This window comes from Babylonia areolata, chromosome 4 (assembly GCF_041734735.1).
Source record: "Babylonia areolata isolate BAREFJ2019XMU chromosome 4, ASM4173473v1, whole genome shotgun sequence".
NCBI lineage: Eukaryota > Metazoa > Mollusca > Gastropoda > Neogastropoda > Buccinidae > Babylonia > Babylonia areolata.
Genome location: NC_134879.1, coordinates 49,908,231 through 49,932,767, shown reverse-complemented (window position 1 = coordinate 49,932,767; position 24,537 = coordinate 49,908,231). Strand labels below are relative to the sequence as shown.

Below are 24,537 nucleotides of genomic sequence, written 5' to 3'. Positions count from 1 at the left end.
TTACTATTTATTCATTAAGACGTCATGCTATAGTGCATATTCTTGAAGCTCTGTTCCCTCATTACTTGTCTTGTAAGGTTGCTTATTGTTGCAAAAACCCTCCAGGGTTGTAGGGACATTGTCTGCTGGGAAACTGCACCTCAAGCTTCTGGGTGGTGTGATTGAGTAAAATTTTGTGACTGGGGTAGTTTCGGGTTAGGAGGAAGGCGGCAGAATGGTTAGAATGCTCATCTGCCAATTCAGTGTCCATGAGGATCTGGGATCCATTTCCGCTCTCACCCCTTTTTTACAAGTTTGACTGGAAAAATCAAACTGAAACCTATTGTAACTGCTGTTCTTTGGGGATGAAAGAGACACATTTGTTTAACCCTTTCACTGCCAGTCAATTGGGAGTTCAAAATTCCTTTGTGCTATAAACACAGAAAATATGGTGTCTAAGACTAGCTGAGGATTCCCCCTGTGATGTGTAGAAAATATGGCCTGTCCTACCACCGAACGTAAAGAGCAGTAGGTTCATGGATAACAGACCCATGATCTGATCACCCTTCAGTGACATGGGTCCTCTACCTAGCTGCTGCATAAATGCGAGTTTGGCAGTGAAAGGGTTAATGTGATTGTGGAGTGAAGCAGTTGTGTAACAGTTATGGGCATACTTGGAGAACACGTAGTGCTGGTTTTTGTTACTTACTGATCCGTTTTGTTGTATGTGACAGATGCTCCATTTTCATAGAGCATCACTTGGTGTGTCATTTCTTGAAAGTGGATACATCTCATGTAGATCATATAATGGTTTTGGTTTCTGTTGCTCTTCATGGTCCTCTTTATTGGGTAATGGCATATGATATAATATGTGTTATGTATGGTATAGTATATGTCATGTAAAATAACTCTGTAAGTCTTAGTAGATACTGAAATCCATAATGTCGTAAAAATGCCTGTTACGCAGCTCAGTCATTCAGTATATAAGTTATATTCAGTATTTCAGTTCTGTTTTGTTTGTTTTTGTCTTGTTTGTGCGTGTAAACGTGTAACAACTTTGGAGACGACGACGTTTGTTGCAGGCAGGGACAGGGGCACGCTACACGCCGGCGACCCAGATCGTGTACAACGTGCAGGAGAAACGGCTGACCATGTTTATCAAGATGGAGAAGGAGGGGTGCTACCAGGCCACTGTGTCTTACGGGGACGTCAAGCTGAAGAACGGAGAGTTCAACATCATCGTGCTCAGCAGTGGGTGTCTTGAGGCTTTGGTCCTTGTCTCTCTGTGTGTGTGTGTGTGTGTGTGTGTGTGTGTGTGTATGTGTTTGTACATGTGTGTACATGTGTGTGTGTGTGTGTGTGTGTGTGTGTGTGTGTGTGTGTGTGTTTGCACATGTGTGTACATGTGTGTACAGTGTGTGTGTGTATGTGTGTGTGTGTACAGACACAAGAAAATCTTTTTGAATGCGGTTACTAAGGAGTGAGAAGCACAGAACATCAATAAAATATTAAAAATAGTCTGCATTTTGATTGTATGTCATTTGTATATCATCAGTATCAAAGCAGCAATTAGGACCTGAGAGAGAGTTTGAGTTTTGTGGTTTTGTGATGGTTAAACTCATGAGGATGGACAGCCTATATCTTGGCCATATTTGTAATATCAACATCGGAAATTATGTATCAAGTTACTTTAGTGGTCCCTCCCTGCTCCCCACCCCCCCCCCCAAAAGAAAACCAGTTCTTTCCACATTACGTTAGCTAAACAAAGTGTCCATAACTCTATGCCGATGCTAGATATAATGTCTATTATATGTTATAAAACTGCACTGTTACACATGATGAAAATGTGTCCACCTTGACCAGATTGATAGAAAAATATATTATAAGTATAATGACTTATGATGACGATGTTATTGTTAATGTACACTGTATTCATTTTTTTTCTGTCTTTGTTTTTTCCCCTTTCTTTTCCATCTACTCTGAATTGTTATAATGTTATAATGAATTCATATACAAAATAAAATGGTGGTCGACCCAAGAAAGTCCGGGGGAAAAAAAAAAGAAAAAAAAAAAAAGAAGAAAACCAACAACCCCCCAAAAGCTCCCCTCTAATGAAGGTTTGTGTTTCTTTATGTGCAGCTGAAGAACTGGGGAAGGTGAACAAGAATGTAGTGAAACGCCGACACAACCTGTACTATGAAGTCCGCCTCATCGCCTGCAACAACGAGAAGCTGGACAAACCAAAGAAAGTTTACCTCTACATTTCCCCTAAGGTAAGAAGACACTGCCGGTGTCTGTTGGTGTGCAGAACACAGTGTGACTGACAGGGTAGGTCGTGTACACCTACACACACACACACACACACATGCGTACGTGCAGGCATATACTCTCTCTCTCTCTCTCTCTCTCTCTCTCTCTAATATCACTTTATGTGGATAGACATTAAATGAAATTGAACACACACATGTGTGACACACCACACCACACCTCACCACCACACCACACCTCACCACACGACCTGTACCAAATCACACCACACCTCACCACACCACACCTCACCACACCACACCCCACCTCACCACACCACACCACACCACACCACACCTCACCTCACCACACCACACCACACCACATTACACCTCACCACACGACCTGTACCAAATCACACCACACCTCACCACACCCCACCTCACCACACCCCACCACACCACACCACACCTCACCACACCACACCCCACCCCACCACACCACACCTCACAACACCATAGTAAAGCATGTATGAACACTTGCTCCCAAATGTGTTTGCACACGCAGACACAAATGTGTGTGTGTGTGTGTGTGTGTGTGCATTTGTGCTCCTGAGTGAGTGCATAAGCTCATGCATGTGTTTGTGTGCATATGAGTGCACACATTTCCCTGTAGACTTGAGGCAAATTGGAAGATGAGGCAGGGATGAGGGATGAACGGGAGAACACTTTTTTCTTCTGTGTTCACGAGCTCTGCGGTTTGTCCGCTCATTTCTTTGAAGGGGTTGTGGGGAATTAAGTACAGTTGCACAGTTTTGTTTCCAGGTGTAGATTCAGTTTCAGTTTCAAGGAAGTGTCAAAGCACGCTTCACTGCTTCTGCTTTATAAAAAAAGAGAAAAAAAAAAGGTGAAAAAAAGCAGATTCTTGAACGACGCATAAACCCAACATGCTGGTCAGGCCAGGTGTTGAGGAAGAGCTATGTTCTCATTTACGCACATGACAGGGGCTTCATTAGAGTTACTTTTTTTTTTTTTTTTACCTTGCCTTGGTATAGTCCTTTTGGACATATGTTAAGGGAATGGATTAAAAAAAAAAAAAAGAGAAAGAAATTCATTTGTATGTGAGAGTTGCAGAACTTGTTTTATGTATGCAAAGGTACACGAAGAACAGAGTGAATTTCATATATTCAGAATTAAGAGTTCTCCATGGTGTAGGAGGATAAATTAAGAGTTCTCCATGATGTAGGAGGGTAAATTAAGAGTTCTCCATGATGTAGGAGGGTAAATTAAGAGTTCTCCATGATGTAGGAGGGTAAATTAAGAGTTCTTCATGATGTAGGAGGATAAATTAAGAGTTCTCCATGATGTAGGAGGATAAATTAAGAGTTCTCCATGATGTAGGAGGATAAATTAAGAGTTCTCCATGATGTAGGAGGGTACTCCAGTCCCTGTTCATTGATGTTGTACATCAGCTGATCTGTTTAGTTTGGAATGCTTCTGCGGTGACAGTGATCAGCCTTATTTTGTGCGGTTTTGTTTTCAGCAACTCACACTCAAGGAGTTCTACTTCAAGTTTTACCCCAAGAAGCTGTTCACGTATCGAGTTTGCCCGTCTACAAAGGTAAGATATACAGTGATGTCAGTTGTTAGTGCTCTGGGTCCCTGAGGAGCACGTTATATTTATCACTACTACTACTACCATTAATTATTATTGATATTATTCTTATCAGTACCAGACACTGTTTGCTCTGCAGGGATGTGTCAGTGTCAGTGTTTGCAGTTGCATAGCTCTGATTGCTAATTGTCACACGAAGATGTTTTTGTCAGAAAGCAGTGGTTTATTAACAATTTTTTTCTTTTAAAGACATGGTTGTGAATGTTAAAACAATGGAAATTCTTTAGATTTTGCTGTGTTACATGTTTTCGTAAGGTCCAGAAGTAACCGCTTGTACTTCTCGTCTCACACTGAGTCCCCAGAGTTAACACCTAATGTTCTAAATATTGTCATGGGAACATTGACAGTTTTGCTGGTTAATTAAGGGTGAGAAAATGTTTTCCTTTACTTCAGTTAAAAAAACCCCAAAACAATGTCCCTTCACTGTCGGTGATAATAAAACAGAATTGTTGCTGACTGTATGAGTAGTTAATGTGTATTCAGTGATGACTATGATAATGGTATTATGGTATTGAAGAAAACGGTGATGGTATTCATTGTTTTATTATTCTTATTATAATTGATTGTGATTGACACTTATATAGTGCCTATCTTTGGTCATGACACTCACATAGTGCCTATCTTTGGTCATGACACTCACATAGCGCCTATCTTTGGTCATGACACTTACATAGTGCCTATCTTTGGTCATGACACTTACATAGTGCCTATCTTTGGTCATGACACTTACATAGTGCCTATCTTTGGTCATGACACTTACATAGTGCCTATCTTTGGTCATAACACTTAATAATTATAGTGCCTATCTTTGGTCATGACACTTACATAGCGCCTACCTTTGGTCATGACACTTACATAGTGCCTATCTTTGGTCATGACACTCACATAGTGCCTACCTTTGGTCATGACACTTACATAGTGCCTATCTTTGGTCATGACACTTACATAGTGCCTGTCTTTGGTCATGACACTTACATAGTGCCTATCTTTGGTCATGACACTTACATAGTGCCTGTCTTTGGTCATGACACTTACATAGTGCCTGTCTTTGGTCATGACACTTACATAGTGCCTATCTTTGGTCATGACACTTACATAGGGCCTACCTTTGGTCATGACACTTAATAATTATAGCACATATCTTAGGTCATGACACTTACATAGTGCCTATCTTTGGTCATGACATACATAGCGCCTTCTTTGGTCATGACACTTATATAGTGCCTATGTTTGGTTCACGACACTTTTATAGGCATATCTTAGGTCATGACACTTACATAGCGCCTATCTTTGGTCATAGACGACTTAAAGCATTAAATGCCTATTTGGTCATGACATCAACAGTGCTTTCTTGGTACATGACACTCCTTAGGCCTCATCAGTGGTTTCTTGCACTTACATAGGCCTTTTGCGTCATTGACCACTACAATAGTTGCTTATGATTTGGTCATGACATATTTATAACATAGTGTGTTTTGTATGATACTTAATATATATATTTGGTCATAACATATAATATATTTTTTTCTTTGTTTTTTTACAACTGCTTTATTCATGGTTCAGCAACCAAGTGGTCTTTCAAGATTCACATTTGATGAATATTTGGTCACATGACACTTACAGGGGTGTGCTGTGTTGTGGGGGTGTGTTGCATGGCTGTACTATGTGTGTCTTGTGTCATGACGTGCATGTGCATGGTGTGTGTGTTGGTTGTTCATAACATGTGCTATTTTGGTCGCACTTTCATGTTGTGTCGTATGGTCATGCACCTTATACATTGTGTTTCTTTGGTCAAGACATTAAATACAAGTGCCTATCATTGTTATGACACTTACCATGCCATCTTTGGTCATGACACTACATAGTGCCTATCTTTGGTCATGACACTTACATAGTGCCTGTCTTTGGTCATGACACTTACATAGTGCCTACCTTTGGTCATGACACTTAATAATTATAGTGCCTATCTTTGGTTATGACACTTACATAGTGCCTGTCTTTGGTCATGACACTCACATAGTGCCTATCTTTGGTCATGACACTTACATAGTGCCTGTCTTTGGTCATGACACTTACATAGTGCCTGTCTTTGGTCGTGACACTTACATAGCGCCTATCTTTGGTCATGACACTTACATAGTGCCTATCTTTGGTCATGACACTTAATAATTATAGTGCCTATCTTTGGTCACGACACTTTTATAGCGCATATCTTAGGTCATGACACTTACATAGTGCCTATCTTTGGTCATGACACTCACATAGCGCCTATCTTTGGTCATGACACTTACATAGTGCCTATCTTTGGTCATAACACTTAATAATTATAGTGCCTATCTTTGGTCATGACACTCACATAGTGCCTATCTTTGGTCATGACACTTACATAGCGCCTATCTTTGGTCATGACACTTACATAGTGCCTATCTTTGGTCATGACACTTACATAGCGCCTATCTTTGGTCATGACACTTAATAATTATAGTGCCTATCTTTGGTCATGACACTTTTATAGCACATATCTTAGGTCATGACACTTACATAGTGCCTATCTTTGGTCATGACACTTACATAGTGCCTATCTTTGGTCATGACACTTAATAATTATAGTGCCTATCTTTGGTAGCTGATCATTGGTCATGACACATAGCGCCTATCTTTGGTCATGACACTTAGTATAGTGCCTATCTTTGGTTATGACACTTATATAGTGCATATACTTAGGTCATGACACTTACATAGCGCCTATCTTTGGTCAGAGACGGAGCTCAAAGCACTTGACAAACACAGAGTCATTTGCATAACAGGCTGTTTACCTGGGTAAAACCACCTGACAGCTGCCTTTAGGCCCTCATCAGTGGTTTTTCTGTGTGCTTCAGTCAGGCTTTAGTCACGTACATGTACCACACACATTCATATGATTAATGAATTTATGAAGATGAAATATTTGATGCGGAACATATGTGTTTATATATATATATATATATATATATATATATATATATATATATATATATATATATTTTTTTTTTTTTTTTTTTTTTTTTTTTTAAACGTTTTATTTCACTGGGTTCAGCAACCAAGTAGATGCTTCATGTTTCACCATTAGATGAAATATTTAGACACAGAACATGCACAAATATCTATTTGTGTGTGTGTGTGTGTGTGTGTGTGGTGTGTGTGTTTGCATGGTGTGTGTATGTGTATGTGTGTGTGCGCGTGCATGTGTGCATGGTGTGTGTGTGTATGTGTGGGTGTGTTTGCATAAATGCATGCATGGTGTGTTTGGGGGGGGGGGGTGCGGGGGGGGGGTGCATGGTGTGTGTGGGGGGGGTGCATGTGTGCATGCACGCGTGCGTACATTCGTGTGTGTGTGTGTGTGTGCTGACAGTTTCACTTCAATGGGTTCAACAACCAAGTGGGGGCGCCCAGCTTCACCATTGACGACGGGGCCCAGCCCCCTCTGGTGCTGGCCTCCAAGGACCGCAACACCATTGCCGCCACCTTCTCCTGCTTCCTCCTGCAAAGAATAGGTCTGTCTGTGTACCCTGTCTGTACACCACTACACTGTGTACCCTGTCAGCGCACCACGACACTGTTTATGTGTTAGTTCACCACAACACTGTGTACCCTGTCAGTACACCACAACACTGTTTATATGTTAGTTCACCACAACACTGTGTACCCTGTCAGTACACCACGACACTGTTTATATGTTAGTACACCACAACACTGTGTACCCTGTCAGTACACCACAACACTGTTTTTATGTTAGTACACCACAACACTGTGTACCCTATCAGTACACCACAACTCTGTGTATATGTTAGTACACCACAACACTGTGTACCCTAACAGTACACCGCACAACACTGTGTACCTTGTCAGTACACCACAACTCTGTGTATATGTTAGTACACCACAACACTGTGTACCCTAACAGTACACCACAACACTGTGTACCCTAACAGTACACCACACAACACTGTGTACCCTAACAGTACACCACAACACTGTGTACCCTAACAGTACACCGCACAACACTGTGTACCCTAACAGTACACCGCACAACACTGTGTACCCTGTCAGTACACCACAACACTGTGTACCCTGTCAGTACACCACACAACACTGTGTACCCTGTCAGTACGCCACTACACTGTGTACCCTGTCAGTACACCGCACAACACTGTGTACCCTGTCAGTACACCACACCACACTGTGTACCCTGTCAGTACGCCACTACACTGTGTACCCTGTCAGTACACCACAACACTGTGTACCCTGTCAGTACACCACACAACACTGTGTACCCTGTCAGTACACCACACCACACTGTGTACCCTGTCAGTACACCGCACAACACTGTGTACCCTGTCAGTACACCACAACACTGTGTACCCTGTCAGTACACCACACCACACTGTGTACCCTGTCAGTACACTGCACAACACTGTGTACCCTGTCAGTACACCACACCACACTGTGTACCCTGTCAGTACACCACTACACTGTGTACCCTGTCAGTACACCACACAACACTGTGTACCCTGTCAGTACGCCTCTACACTGTGTACCCTGTCAGTACACCACACCACACTGTGTACCCTGTCAGTACACCGCACCACACCTCACTGTGTACCCGGTTAGTACACCACATAACACTGTGTACCCTATCAGTACACCACTACACTGTGTACCCTGTCAGTACGCCACACCACACTGTGTACCCTGTCAGTACACCACACCATACCACACTGTGTACCCTCTCAGTACACCACTACACTGCGTGCCCTATCAGTACACCACACAACACTGTGTACCCTATCAGTACACAGCACCACACTGTGTACCCTATCAGTACACCGCACAACACTGTCTACCCTATCAGTACACAACACCACACTGTGTACCCTATCAGTACACCGCACAACACTGTCTACCCTATCAGTATACAGCACAACACTGTGTACCCTAACAGTACACTGCACAAGACAGTGTACCCTATCAGTACACAGCACAACACTGTGTACCCTGTCATTCCACATGAATTCTGTTCCCCTACTGTTGTGGGAACTGCTTGTTCAGAGATATTCTAAGACAAGCAGGGGTACTTTGGTTCAGAGTGTTTCAGTTTGGGAATGATTTTTATAGAAAAAAAACAACAACAGCATTTTGCACAAAAGCAAATACCGGCTCATCAACTGAACACAGCCGCACATGCACATATACCCAAATTATATACAAAAGATGTACATTAATTGCACACCTAGAATATGGTATTATGGATGGAAAAAAAAGTCATAATTCCACACCTAAAATATGGTATTATTGATGAAAAAAAAAAAGTCAAAGTAGGCTGGGCATTACTGGTTGTATGGTTATTTGGGTAAAATTTTGAGCACTTTATGTTCTTTGAAAACATACCACACAGTCAGAGCACACAGATGAATTATGGTCATTTTTTTTTTCAGATAGCCATATCAGTCACTGTTGTTGGGCTGAAGCGTGGAGGAGTTTGTGGGTTAGAAGTGGGAGGAGGAGAATACCATTGTGTGTGTGTGTGTGTGTGTGTGTGTGTGTGCATGCGTACATGTGCGCATGCATGTGTGCATGTATGCATTTTAATTTATATACTGTCTAAACTCAGTTTACTTGTATTTTATGTGATTTTTTTGTGCATGTATTTGTGTGTGTGTATGTGTGTGTGTGTGTGTGTGTGTGTGCATGTACAACAAGTGAATTTCTGTACCTACACATAAACAATTAACCAGACTTTAGGTAAGGTGTCTGTAGAAATGCCAGCTGATGATGATAAAAGTTGACTTGATAGAAACTGAAAACACACAAACAGCCCACCTGTTTTGTTTTGTTTTGTTGCTTTTTTTTTTTCCTTTTAAATTCTGGTTCTCACTCCTGTTGTGTTTCCAGGTGGATCAGAGACGTTCCAAGACAAGCAGATGTTCTTCAACCATGAAGTTCGACAGCTCCACATGAAGCGAGCCCACACCCCCATGCCCATCAAAATTGATCGTTCCAGGCTGTTGCAGCATGTGAGTGGCTGTCTTTTGTTTTTTCTTCTTCATGTAACAGTGAGGTTGTTTTTTTTTTCTTTTAATGATTAATCAACTAGATTTATGTAGGGTGCGTAAAAATTTCCACACTTAGATTGAGGGTACCAGCGTCACCCACACATGAACACAAAGAGATACAAAGAACAAGAAGCAATCACTGCACAGCAGACAACACACACACACACACACACACACACACACACACACACAAAACAAACCCAACCCCCCCAAAAAAAAACAACAACAACAAAACACACACCACGCACTCGCACACAAACACACACACACACACACTCTCACACATGTGGACAAACACACACACACACACACACACAGCAAATGATTTAGAAAAAAAAAAGTGCATGACTTTGGCTAATGTTTGAAGTAATAAGTTTTTATAGCTTTTTTGAAGGGTCATCTCTTGTTTTATTTGTCAGTATTAAAGATTGAAAATAAAAAGTGTAGGACACTTTTGTATATGTATAATAAAACAATAAAACAATGTAAACACTCATTTTTACCTTGATGCACACATTATGATAAATCCAGTTGTGTCTGTGGTCGGGCGCAATAGCCGAATGGTTAAAGCATTGGACTTTCAATCTGAGGGTCCTGGGTTTAGTACCTGAACCTCCTTCAAGTGTATACACATGCAGAAGATCAGATACACACGTTGAAGATCCTGTAATCCATGTCAGCGTTTGGTGGGTTATGGAAACAATAATATATCCAGCATGCACACCCGGGAAAACGGAGTATGGCAGGGTAAATAAAGTGGTCATATACGTAAAATGTTACATGTCTGTCTAGTCTGTGTGTGTGCGTGCCTGAAATCAGATTGAACGACAGACACAGAGAACGAATGAGCGCTCAGAGGCAGCTATCAGTTGGCTCTGCCCAAGTAGGCAGTCTGTTGTGCAAATGACCCCGTATTTGTAAAGCGCTTAGAGCTTGGTCTCTGACCAAAGATATGTGCTATATAAGTATCCATATCGATCAATCAGGTTGATTTCTGACATACCTCCAATGCCCCAGCAGGGCTGCCACCACGGATCAGTTAAAATCTTGAAATCTTGGCTTTTTCAGTCGTACAAGGTGACGAAACACTTTGACCTGAGCGACTGGTGCCGGCTGTTCGAGGTGTCCTTCCTGGGGGAGGAGGGGCTGGACTGGGGGGGCCTGCGGCGGGAGTGGTTTGAGCTGCTGTGCACCCAGCTCTTCGACCCCTCCCAGTCAGGCCTCTTCATGAGGTTCTCCACGTCCTCCCAGGGGCTGGTGAGTTAACACAGCAGGGAATGTGAATCACCCAGACTTTGTACTGTGGCAGACTATGAATGCCAAACAAAAAACAAAAAAAAGAGAACAAAAAGTCCAGTTTCCAACTGAGCCATTTTTTCCGTAGCCAGGCTGTCACATATTTTGTGCCCTTGCTGTTTGGGGAAGTTTTGTTTTTTTTCCTCCTTATTTGATTGTGTCATTGCAAAACAATTAAAAATCTTTCATGAAATGAAGCCTGTTGCTTTCAATGGAGAAATGATAAGTTACCAGGCAAGGACTATGGGCTGTGCATTCAACAGTTCACTGATCATGTGCAAGTGAAGTGGTGGTCTAATGATAATTTGTCCACCTTGGAAATGCACACACACACACACGTACCAACACACATGTATGCACACGCACACACACACGCACACACACACACACACAGACATCCCCCTCCCTCACCTCCTCACCCCCACATACATACAGACACACACCCCCCTCAACCAAACACACACACACATACCCCCTACCCCCTCACCTACAACTCAGCACCCCCCTTCATCATGGTCCCCAGGTGCACCCCAACCCCAGGAGGTCGGCCGACCTGAAGCTGAAGCTGTACGAGTTCGCGGGCAAGGTAGTGGGCAAGTGCCTGTTCGAGTCCTCCTTGGGCCGCCCCTACCGCCAGCTGGTGAAGGCCCGCTTCTCCCGGTCCTTCCTGGCCCAGCTGATGGGTCTGCGAGTCAACTACAAGGTATGATATGATGACATGATCTACCCTCCGAAAACGGAGCATGGCTGCCTACATGGTGGAGTAAAAACGGCCATACACGTAAAAGCCCACTTGGGTACATATGAGTGAACGTGGGGGTTGTAGCCCATAAACGAAGAAGAAGAAGATATGATCAGAGATACCAACTGTTATGATTTCACTGCATATTTTGTTACGCTCGACTGCAATTTGTTCAGATGTTATGTCAGTGTCAAAAATTGATCTGACATTCAATCCTTCTTTCCCGTCTTCATTTTACATTTGGTATCAACGGCACTGTTCTAAACTGGTTCAAATCTTATCTCACTGATCGATCCCAGTCTGTCATTGTTGATCATTTCCAATCTGAACCCGTTAAAATCGAACATGGAGTCCCACAGGGATCTGTTTTAGGCCCAGTGCTCTTCACATTCTCGTACACTGCTCCTCTCACTGAAATTATCAACCGCCATAATATCAGTCATCATTCTTATGCTGATGACACTCAACTCCAGAAGAGTGATACCCCTGAAAAATTGTCCCTCTTGCAAGAAACATCCAACTGCTTCCTGGACATTCAAAACTGGATGACTCAAAATAAGTTACAATTGAACGCGGACAAAACTGAAGCCATGATCATAGGAACTAAACAAAAACTGTCTTCCATCACAATTGACACAATCAAACTTGACACTCCCGGGATCGTTAAAATCCGCAAATAAGCCGCATCATTGTATAAGCCGCAGAGGTTGAAGCTGGGGTAAAAAGTCGCGGCTTATAGACCGAACTTTACGGTAATTCTGATCTTGGTCTGTTGATTATTGACCAGTACTGTGAGTGATTCTGATTCTGTTATGTTCTGTTGATTGACCAGTACTGTGAGTGATTCTGATCCTGGTCTGTTGATTATTGACCAGAACTGTGAGTAATTCTGATCTTGGTCTGTTGATTATTGACCAGTACTGTGAGTGATTCTGATCCTGGTCTGTTGATTATTGACCAGAACTGTGAGTAATTCTGATCTTGGTCTGTTGATTATTGACCAGTACTGTGAGTGATTCTGATCCTGGTCTGTTGATTATTGACCAGAACTGTGAGTGATTCTGATCTTGGTCTGTTGATTATTGACCAGTACTGTGAGTGATTCTGATCCTGGTCTGTTGATTATTGACCAGTACTGTGAGTGATTCTGATTCTGATTGTGGTCTCTGTCTGAAGGATTTGATATTGATACTTATATAGTGCCCATCCTCAGTCGGACACCAAGTTCTAAGTGCTTTACAAACACGGAGTCATTTGCACAACATGCTGCCTACCTGGGTAGAGCTGACTGATGGCTGCCATTTGGGCGCTCATCATTTGTTTCCTTTGTCATTCAATCAGGTTTTAGTCACGTACACATATACTCATACATACATGCAACATTTTATGTGTATGGCCATTTGTTTATTTACCCTGCCATGTAGGCAGCCATACTTTGTTTTCAGGGTGTGCATGCTGGGTATATTATTGTTTCCATACCCCACTGAACACTGACATGGATTACAGGATCTATAAATTGCATATTTGATCTTCTGCATGCATATGAACACGTTGACCTGTGAGATCGGAAAAATCTCCACCCTTTACCCACCAGGTGCCGTTACCGAGATTCAAACCCAGGACCCTCAGATTGAAAGCCCCATCCTTTAAGCACTCGGCTATTGCGCCCGTCAGTGGACCAGTGCTCTGAGTGATTCTGATTCTGGGCCGGGTTGCATGAAGCGAATCTGTGCAGCGCTAAGTTATCTTAAAGTTAAGAATGTTCCCAAGTACATGGAATTTACCGTGGAGTCAGGAACATTCTTAACGATAAGCAAATTCAGTGCTGGTAAGTTTGCTCATGCAACCTCACCCCTGTTCTGTCGATTGGATCCAGTACTGTGAGGGACTCTGATTCCTGATTCTGCTTTCTGTCGATTGGATCCAGTACTGTGAGTGACTCTGATTCCTGATTCTGATTCTGTCGATTGACCAGTACTGTGAGTGACTCTGATTCCTGATTCTGATTTCTGTTGATTGACCAGTACTGTGAGTGACTCTGATTCCTGATTCTGATTTCTGTTGATTGCATCCAGTACTGTGAGTGACTCTGATTCCTGATTCTGATTTCTGTCGACTGACCAGTACTGTGAGTGACTCTGATTCCTGATTCTGATTTCTGTCGACTGACCAGTACTGTGAGTGACTCTGATTCCTGATTCTGACTGTTGATAGATCAGTACTGTGAGTGACTCTGATTCCCAGGCATGAGGTTTTTCTGACTATAGTCTTATTTCTGACTGAAAACTGGCTCCAGAGGCCATTTTTGAGAATTTTGTGTAAATCTGTTGAGAAAATCGAGGTTGGTGGGGGGGATGAGGTTTTTTTCCCGGATTGACAAAGGTTGTCCGATTGATTGACAAGACAGACCCACAGCTTTTGCCAAAATGCCCCATGTTGGGATAAGAGAACCAATTGAGAATAAGTGTTCCGCTGCTCCTCTGTCATCATTCAACTTATTCGTATTCGTGATACACAACTTCCGCTCGCGAGCTTCACTACTTGCAAAGATACCTGATTTCGTCGATCGTCTTCAATCATCGACAAAATGAGAAAACTCACAAAGGAAAAGAAGATTTTTTGCAGTAGAGATCGATAGAGGAGTGAAAAATAAGTGGAACTGGGCCTGTCAAGATGAGACCGTGAAAACAGAAGAACAAAAAATAACATTACGGGTAGGCACCATTCACAAAATCATCGCCGTGGGCAAGGCCAAGTGTGATAGTTGTTGGATTGTATATGTGCAACTCTTCCGTCCAAGCACGGAACTCTGTTTTCAGATTTGCATCAAAATCTTACTGTACGTTTTCTTTAAAAAAAAAGAAAAAAAAGAAAAGCCGGTGGGCCGATTCTATATCGATTGCCGATGAACTGTCAAAAATGAAAATGGAATGCTCTTTCAAAAGCGTTGCTTGTTGAGCCCTTGAGAGGCGATTCAGTGACCTGTCAGAGCACCAGCATGGAAGTCAAAAGTTTTCCTAATGGTCGATTGAAGTTGTCAAAATGCCGATAACAGAAGGCGGCGATCCATACATGGCATGCGTTGATATCACTGTGGCAGTAAAAAGCAAATTACACACATGCACACGCACATGCGCACATGCACACACATGCGGGCGATCACACATTCCTGATGCTGGTCTGTTGATGGACCAGTACTGGTTGTAACAAAGTACACTTGGTGGTAAAGGGCTGTGATTTATTTTGAATTGAACTTGAATAAAAGAACTGAAACATTAAAAGGGATCATCTTGGATCTGTTTTGTTGTGGATATATATCCTGTCGTAAGAATGCCAACTTTTGTAGCCGTGTACCCCGAGTGGTATTATTAAAGAAGGGGACGGTACAAAAGAATTATTTGATGATTTACTGTATTAAAGGATAGAAAAGATCCACACGCAGGCCAGGGGCATTTTGCAGGCCAGTCACAAAAGGGTTTTCTATTGTTACAGTATTAAGTAAAGAAGAAGAGTTAAGAGAAATGAGAAGATAAAGAGAAAACAGTGCAAGCAATATGTGCAATGATGCTAGCCGTTGCGGGAACACACACAGCAAGAGAGAGAGAGAGAGAGAGCAGGCTCTAGCCAGTGACTGGCCAGGTGGAAGAGTGACTCTGATTCTGATCCTGGTCTGTTGAGTATTGACCAGTGCTTTGAGTGATTCTAATTCCTGATTCTGCTCTGTTAATAGACCAGTGCAGTGAGTGATTCTGATTCCTGATGCAGGTCGGTTGATAGACCAGTACTGTTAGTGATTCTGTCTTAGATTCTGTTTCTGGTCTGTTGATTATTGACCAGTACGAGTGATTCTGACGTCTGATTCTGCTCTGTCGATTGGACCCAGTATTTTGAGACGGACGACCCCGAGCTGTACGCCACCAAGATCAAGTTCATCGAGGAGAACGACATCGAGGACATGGAGCTGACCTTCATAGAGGAGGAGTACAACGAGCAGGGCCAGCTGCAGCGGACGGTGGAGCTGGTGCCCGGGGGCCGGGGGGTCAAGGTCACCCAGCGCAACAAGCTGCAGTACCTGGACTGCCTGGCCCAGTACCGCCTGGCCACCTGCGTCAAGGAGGAGGTGGAGTGCTTCCTGCGGGGGCTCAACGAGCTCATCCCTGACAACCTGCTCAGCATCTTCGACGAGTACGAGTTGGAGGTAAGTTGTTTTGTGGTGGTGAATTTCGGAAAGCTGTTTAATGACGATGAAAATTGGAGGTGAGCGGTGAATTTCGGTAAGCTGTTGGTATACTGAAAAAGAACCCATGGCAACGAGAGTGTTGTCCTGTGGCAAAATTCTGAAGAAGAAGTCCGCTCTAAATGTACACAAATATACAAGCATGCACTCAAGGCCTGACTAAGCATGATGGATTATGGTGCTGGTCAGGCATCTATCAAGCAGATGTGGTGAAGGGTATATGGATTTTTTTTTTTTTTTTCAAACACAGTGATGCCTCCTTGAGAAACTGAATGCTGTGTGTTGTGTTTCAGCTGTTGATGTGTGGGATGGGCACCTACAGCCTGGCTGACTTCAAGATCCACCACACTGTCAGCGCCCCCTCACCCTCCTTCAACAAGGTGAGCGTCCACACGCCCACCCCCACTCACTGCCACCTTTGCCCCTCCTCCTTTCCCCGTTGTTAAACAGCCTGCCAATAATCCAGATGAAGGGAGAGTGTAACACAAATGTGGATGGTCGTGTGTGTGTGTGTGTAGGTGTGTGTGTGTGCATGCAGTGGAAGCTGAGGTACGTAGGAATGTGTATGCATATGTGTGGGGAGGGTCGGGGTTAGGGGGTTGGGAGGGTGGGGGATGGCGTGGGGGGGTGGCTAGGGGAGCAGGGGTAATGTGGGAGATGGAGAATGTGTGTGTGTGTGTGTGTGTGTGTGTGTGTGTGTGTGTGTGTGTGTAGGGGCCGGAGGTTGGTGAAACGCAAATGTAAACAGTTGAGGTCAGAGGTTGGTGAAAATATAAAGGACATGTTTAAAAAACAACAACAACAACAACAACAACAACAACAACAACAAAAAACCAGCTTTGCCAAGCTGATACGGAAAGCAGGACTGGGACAAACCCAGTGGATAAGGAAACTAGATTCAAATTGTGCGGCACAAACCAGGGCAGGATACTGTGAATGAATGCGGCTCTCTGGCCTTCACAGATGATGATTTGAGCTGAGTGTCTAAAGAATAGAAATGCAGTTACTGGAGGAAATGAAGCGGAATGAACATTGACAGTGTCAAAAGTTACAGCTCGCACTCTTACGGTCCCAACTGTGTGTGAGAAGATGAGAAATTGAGGATAAATGCACCTGTATTGTGAATGAAATCCGCTTTGTATTTGTTTTTTTTTTTTTTTATCACAACAGAATTCTCTGTGTGCTACACTACAGCGCCACCCTTTTTTTTTCTTTTTTTTTTTTTTAGCGTGCAGTTTTATTTGTTTTTCCTATTGAAGTGGATTTTTCTACAGAATTTTGCCAGGAACCCTTTTGTTGCCGTGGGTTCTTTTACGTGCGCTAAGTGCATGCTGCATACGGGACCTCAGTTTATTGTCTCATCCGAATGGCTAGGGTCCAGACCACCACTCAAGGTCTTGTGGAGGGGGAGAAAATATCGGCGGCTGAGCCGTGATTTGAACCAGTGCGCTCAGATTTTCTCGCTTCCTAGGCCATCACTCCACACACTCCACTTTCAAGATGTGTTTCCTGTACTTGGTGCAGTGCACAGCAGGAATGCTTTTTTTTGTGTGTTGATTTCTCGGTGCAGAAAACGCAATTGCAAAACAAAAGCATGATTGTGTGTGTTATAGACATGCATTGTTACTGAACTAAAAAAACCCAAAAAAACCTGTAAGAGTTCTGGAAAGAAAACCTCTATATGCAGGTATGCTGAAGGAAAAAAAAAAAAAACCCACCATGCTGTAAGGTCAAGATCAAGGTTTATTAAATGAATTATATGGATACTTATATAGCACCTATCCTTCGGTCAGAGACCAAGCTCTTAGTGATTTACAGACTCAGGGTCATTTGTACAACGTACTGCCTACCTGGGTTGAGCCGGCTGACGGCTGCCACTGGGTGCTTAACATTCATTTGTCCAGTCAGATTTCAGGCATGCAGATGCACGCACAGACAGACTTGTAACATTTAACATGTATGACTGTTTTGTTTATTTACCCCGCAGCCATACTCCATTTTTACAGGATGTGCATGCTGGGTATGTTCTTGTTTCCATAAGCCAGTAAACGCTAACATGGATTACAGAATATTCAACTCGCGTATTTGACCTTCTGCATGCGTATACACACAAAGGGGGTTCTAGCACTAGCAGGTCTGCACATATGTTGACCTGGGAGATTTGAAAAATCCCCACCATTTACGCACCAGGCGGTGTTACTGAGATTTGAACCCGGGACCCTCAGGTTGAAAGTCCAATGCTCGAACCACTCAGCTATTGCGCCTGTCAGATAAGGTGTTGCTGAACATTGTGTGTGTGTGTGTTCGTTCTTTAGTTTAACGTCTTTTCACTGTAAGTGATATTAGACGAGGGAAGGAAAAAAATTGAGTGGGAGGAGGGGGAGGGGGAGTGGGGGGGGATTACTGTGTACGCATACGAGTAAGTGAATGTGTGTGTGTGTGTGTGTGTGTGTGTTACCACAGGTGCTGGACTGGTTCTGGACGGTGATAGCCAGCTTCACGGAGGAGCAGATGGCACGCTTGCTGCAGTTCACCACGGGCTGCTCGCAGCTGCCCCCGGGGGGCTTCGGGGAATTGAACCCCAAAGTGCAGCTGTCTCCCTTGCACCGCTTCAACGCTCTGCCCATTGCCCACACCTGGTCAGTGCCGGCGGTGGCAGTTGTCTCCCTTTGTTTTTGGCGTTCTTCTTCTTCTGCGTTCACTCGTATGCACACGAGTGAGCTTTTACGTGTATGACCGTTTTTACTCCGCCATGTAGGCAGCCATACTCCGTTTTCGGGGGTGTGCATGCTGGGTATGTTCTTGTTTCCATAACCCACCGAACGCTGACATGGATTACAGGATCTTTAACGTGTGTATTTGATCTTCTGCTTGCATATACACACGAAGGGGGTTCAGGCACTAGCAGGTCTGCACATATGTTGACCTGGGAGATTGTAAAAATCTCCACCCTTTACCCACCAGGCGCCGTCACCGTGATTCGAACCTGGGACCCTCAGATTGACAGTCCAACGCTTTAACCACTCGGCTATTGCGCCCGTCGTTTTTGGCGTTGATCCATTCATTGTTTTTTGTGTTTGGTTGGTGTGACAAGGAGGGGCGTGTAACGGCTGCAGTACAGTCAGTGATGATGTTTGCAGCCGAGCTGACTGAGAGGGCCGGATATGAAACATAGCTGAAGACAGTTGTTGTGTGTGAATGAAAAGGTTTAATGGAAACATAATACAGCTGCTGTGAACAACAACAACAACAACAAAAAAAGCAAAAAAAAGCAGGCATGTCTGGCTTTTAAAATCAGTAAAACAGAATCCTTTTTTTTTTCTTTTTTTTTTCAGAAATCTGGTTTTTGTTGGAGGGAAAATGATGACATTAAGTTAACACTTAAATGGAAAAAAAAAGAAACAAGAAAAATACATAAATGTGTAAAACGAAACTAGGAAAACCCCCCAACTAAACATGTTTGTGTGTGCATAGGTATGTGTTTGTTATTTGAAACAGCAGCCCATTTCATAATGTTGCTTGGTTTTTTGTTTTCTTTTTCCAGCTTCAACCAGTTATGCCTGCCCAACTGCGACAGCATCGATCAGTTCCACAAGAACCTTCTGACGGCCATCAATGAAGGGTCACAAGGCTTCGGGATGGTCTGACCTGCCTTCCTCCTCACCCACTGTTCTCCTTGGTTCTCCTCTTCTGGTTTTTTTTTGGTTATACATAGGTTGGATGATGTGAGCTGGGGGTGTGCAAGGATTTCATTCAGTGTGTGTGTGTTTGTGTGTGTGTGTGTGTGTGTGTGTGTGTGTGTGTGTGTGTGTGTTAGAGTTTTGAAGTTTTGTGTGTGTGTGGTTTGGAGCACGTCTTCCACAATGCACTCACCGGTGAGACCTGATTTCTCGACAGCAGGGGTGGGGTCATCATCTATCCTGAAAAGGTTTTAAAGGGCAAAACACAGTCTGTTAGTATGTGATAACATTTTTTTTATATGTAAGGTATGTGATGCTTTCCTGTGGTCTAACTTAATGCATGGGTCGTCTGTTCTTGAGAGGTCATGAAAGGGTAAACTTGGACTGTTGGTATGTGATGAGATTTTTTTTGTGTTGAGATGTGATACTTTTTTTCCTTGTGATCATCTGCACTTGATGTCTGAAGTGCATGTGATGAGATTGTTGGTATTGTGATGCTTTCTCTCAGTGTAAACTGTTACAAGGATCATCTGCACATGATGTCTGAAGTGCATGTGATGGAGAAAAAAAAACAACAGTTTGTTGACCCGGCTTGTGGGGTTACAACACCCCAAGGGATTATCTGTTGTTGATGAGAAAGAGGCAGACTCAAGACAATGTGTTTGCAAATACCTTGTTGCAATGTTGCTAACGTGAGGATCATCAGCACAGGAGGATGTGCGGAGAGCACCTGATGAAAGATGATGTCCCCCCAAGACTGACCTACTGGGGAAGAAGACATGGATCACCTCTACTCTGATTTCTTTGTGTGCTTTGTGATTTACCTGGCTGGCTTCTGGCGTTGAATACACCATGGTAACCCCACCGTGTAGTGCTTGGTCCATCTTGAACATCCAAGAAGGCTTCGAGCTTCCTCTTTGTGGCTTCCTCCGTGTTTTACACCTGTCGTTTGGCATCGTTCCCAAGTCCGAGCTGAGAATGACGGGAGAAGAGTCACTGCACAGGATATACTACATCTCCCTCATGATCATCTGCATCGGACGCCTAGTCAGTGTTGAGGTGGTGAAGGACTGTGTCAGACTGAACTGGTTGTTTTTCTTTGGGGGGGTGAAGGCAGCAAACAGATCACCGTGTGTGATGATGACTTGTGAGAGATGAAAAACAAATGAAGGAAGGTGACAGTTGCAAAGTTTGACCATAGTGTCTGATTACTTGTTGTCTCAGTGTTTGTGGATTTGTGCAGGGAGCTTGTTCCATTGGAGGTTTGGTGTTGAACAAGTGATGGAGAATGGTAACATTGTTTTGACAGCAGTTGTCTAGAGAATGGTAACATTGTTTTGACAGAAAAAAAAAGTATGAATATATATCCTACTTTCATGTCATGTTGAAATAACCCCACGGAGAAAACTACACAGGTGGAAGTGGCTGGTAGCTAAGGATGGCAGAGCTGTGAGGTGCTACCTGCATGTCCTCATGTCAACGTCAGTATTGTTCCCCGACCAGATCTGACCCTGGTATGTTTTTGCTGATACTCAGCCATGCCCTTCAGATGTCTCTTGTTGAGTGTTGAATATGTCCCACCTGCACTGGCCCCTGTGAACAGAAAGAAGTCTGAGCTTTGACTGCATGGGATTGTATTTGTACTGTACTGTACTGTACTGTACTGTACTGTACTGTACTGCATTGCATTGCATTTTTTTTCACAACAGATTTCTCTGTGTGAAATTTGGGTTATTCTACTTTTGAGAGCATGTCTCCACAGTCAGTGCCACCTTTTTTTGCTTCTGCTCTCTGTCTGCAGGTGTAACTGTTTTACTATCAAAGTGGATTTTTCTACATAATTTAGCCATGGACAACCCTTTGTTGCCATGGGTTCTTTTAAGTGCACTAAGTGCATGCTGTACCCAGGCCCTTGATTATTGTTTCTTCCGAATGACTAGTATCCAGACCACCATTCAAGGTCTGTTGGAGGGAGAGAAAATTCTGGAGAGCGTGGGATTCGATCCTGCACGCTCAGATTCTCTCGTGTCATAGGCAGACACGTTACCACTAGGCCATTATCATCCATGCTGAACTGTACATGTCTGCTCAGAGGGACTGGTTGTTTAGTGAGGTAGAATTTGTCCAGATGCGGGTTTTTTTTTTTTTTTAAATTAATTTTTTTTACATGACTGGACAATTGTAACATGGCAAGAGAGAAGTGGAGGCATTAAAACTAAAATCCGTTTTCCTCCTCTTGGGTTTTTTTTTGGTGTTGTTTTTGCTGCTCAGCATTTTGGCACATGATCAAAGTATCTTTGGTATGTTTGTGCATAATGTCACATCCAGATGAGATTTTGGCACGCTCTTCAAGGTCTGTTTTTAACCTGCTTGTAGTTTCCTTGTAGTCTTTGACTCGTCGTTCATCTGTTATGCAGTACAGCACAGTTTATGCTATGAGACTTTTAAAAAGCATTTTTTCAGTCCTTTTTGTTGTCTCCAATCCTGTGATATGGTTGAACCCCATACAAAACGTCTTTGCTTGCAATCTTGACCTTCACTCAAGGTCACATTGTCTGTGCAAGTTTTGTAAAAACAAGAAAAAACAACAAACAAACAAACAAAAAAAACGGGGAAAAAAAAAGAAAAAACAAACAAACAAAAACCCCAAACACACACACACACACACACACACACACACACACACACCTTCCCTGAAAGCACTGATTTGTGGAGAACTTGTGCTTTATATCTGTACACCATCTGTGTACAGTTTTCTCCGGAGGAAAAGTGTTTGCGCCAAATGAAAAGAGTTGTGAGATCTGTTCTTGAAGGGTTCAGATCCGTTGGCCACCAGTGTGCAACAATCTTTTTTTCTTTTCTTTTTTTTCGCAGGTGAATTTGCTTACCTGATTAGTTTTGGTCCTTAAAGTATCCCGCTTACTGCTTGGGCATTATCATGTTTTTTGTACTGTGGGTAACTTTACTGTAGTTTTAGCGTTACTGTGTTTACAACTTGTCTGCTTGTAAAAGATTACAAGGTGATTTTACTGTAGTATTAGCATAATTTTATTAACAACATGTCTGCTTTAAAAAAATTTTTCTTTTAGAAGATCATTTGATGATAAAAATCAAAATGGCTGTATAAACAAGCAAATCAAAGAAAACTGTAATACTTTAAAGAATATATGGCTATATAATCATCAGTTTCTTGTTTTCAAGGTGATGGGATGGTGAATGTCACTAGAAGACCTGTTGTGATTGTTGATGGATGTTGGCATCAAGAAAGATGATGTTTAGGAGAACTGTTTTGATTACTTTGGTACATGAACTGGTTTGGGTCTTTGAAAAAAAAAAAGAAGAAAAAGATAATCATTGTATCAGATATTAATAGCCCAGAAATATGTATCCAAATAGTCTTGAGCAGTTCCAGCACTAGAAATGGTATTGTATTCAACAGTTTGATCCTTGTGATTTTTGCATGAGAAAAAAAAACAAGGTTTTGGATTTCCTGAGCGTTGCTGTAACTGAGAAATAAGTGAAACAGTGTGGTTTGTTAATTACAGCCTTTCTGTACTTAGCTGTATGCAATAAATTTTGCAAGGGCATTCTTTTTTGTTTTTGTTTTTAGTTACTCCACAGAACATTTTCAGTTTGTTATGTTGCTGATGGTAATCTTTGTCGTTAAGTTGTTGCATCATTCACATTCCACTCCAGTCAGTGTAGTAAGGTACGATCACATAATCTTAACAAAACTGTGCATACATCTGCTTTTATTGAAGATTTCTTTGTCCCTACATAGACTTCATTTGTTTGATTTTACAGAAGACTTCATTGTCCCTTTATAGACGTCATATGTCTGATTTGTATGGAAGACTTCATCGTCACTTCATTTGTCTGATTTTATAGAAGACTTCATTGACTTGTCATATGCGTCATTTGTCTGATTCTATTGAAGACATCATTGTCCCTTCATTTTTCTGATTTTATAGAAGACTTTATTGACTAGTCATAGAGTCGCTTTAAATTGTATTCTCTTTTATCCTGGGTCTGTCTTGAAATATCCACAGTTTTGTTGTGATTGCCAGCAACTGTGTTTACATATTTCAGTTTTCAGTTTATGATAATGTGCTTGTGAATCTGCTATGACCACACAGAATAATGTTTCCAGCAGTGAACAGAGGGAACATTTCAGGTTTTGTAAAGTGATAGGTATATGCTTCAGACTAATGGGAATGATGTTGAAGAAGAGGAAAACAACCTTGAACCGAGTCACTTTGTGGCAGAGTGTTGCCAGGTACTGTGAGAACGACGGGCACAATAGCCGAGTGGTTAGTTGGACTGTCAATCTGAGGGTCCCGGGTTCGAATCACGGTGACGGCGCCTGGTGGGTGAAGGGTGGGGATTTTTACGATCTCCCAGGTCAACATATGTGCAGACCTGCTAGTGCCTGAACCCCCTTCGTGTGTATATGCAAGCAGAAGATCAAATACGCACGTTAAAGATCCTGTAATCCATGTCAGCGTTTGGTGGGTTATGGAAACAAGAACATACCCAGCATGCACACCCCCGAAAACGGAGTATGGCTGCCTACGGGTAAAAACGGTCATA

General features: G+C 42.8%; 1 protein-coding gene across 2 annotated transcripts in view; it reads left to right on the top strand.

Moving 5' to 3' along the window:
- LOC143281267 (apoptosis-resistant E3 ubiquitin protein ligase 1-like) overlaps positions 1–23,940 on the top strand; it is a 76,741-nt gene extending 52,801 nt beyond the window's left edge. For both annotated transcript variants that reach the window (XM_076586385.1, XM_076586387.1), the window contains 11 exons: positions 1,062–1,230; positions 2,119–2,252; positions 3,769–3,846; positions 7,292–7,433; positions 9,832–9,953; positions 11,061–11,249; positions 11,812–11,991; positions 15,914–16,228; positions 16,561–16,647; positions 18,731–18,906; positions 19,812–23,940. In XM_076586385.1, coding sequence (XP_076442500.1) covers positions 1,062–1,230; positions 2,119–2,252; positions 3,769–3,846; positions 7,292–7,433; positions 9,832–9,953; positions 11,061–11,249; positions 11,812–11,991; positions 15,914–16,228; positions 16,561–16,647; positions 18,731–18,906; positions 19,812–19,914 — 1,695 coding nt within the window. In that variant the 3' untranslated portion in view covers positions 19,915–23,940. The remainder of the gene's footprint in view (positions 1–1,061; positions 1,231–2,118; positions 2,253–3,768; positions 3,847–7,291; positions 7,434–9,831; positions 9,954–11,060; positions 11,250–11,811; positions 11,992–15,913; positions 16,229–16,560; positions 16,648–18,730; positions 18,907–19,811) is intronic.
- The last annotated feature ends 597 nt before the right edge of the window (positions 23,941–24,537 follow it).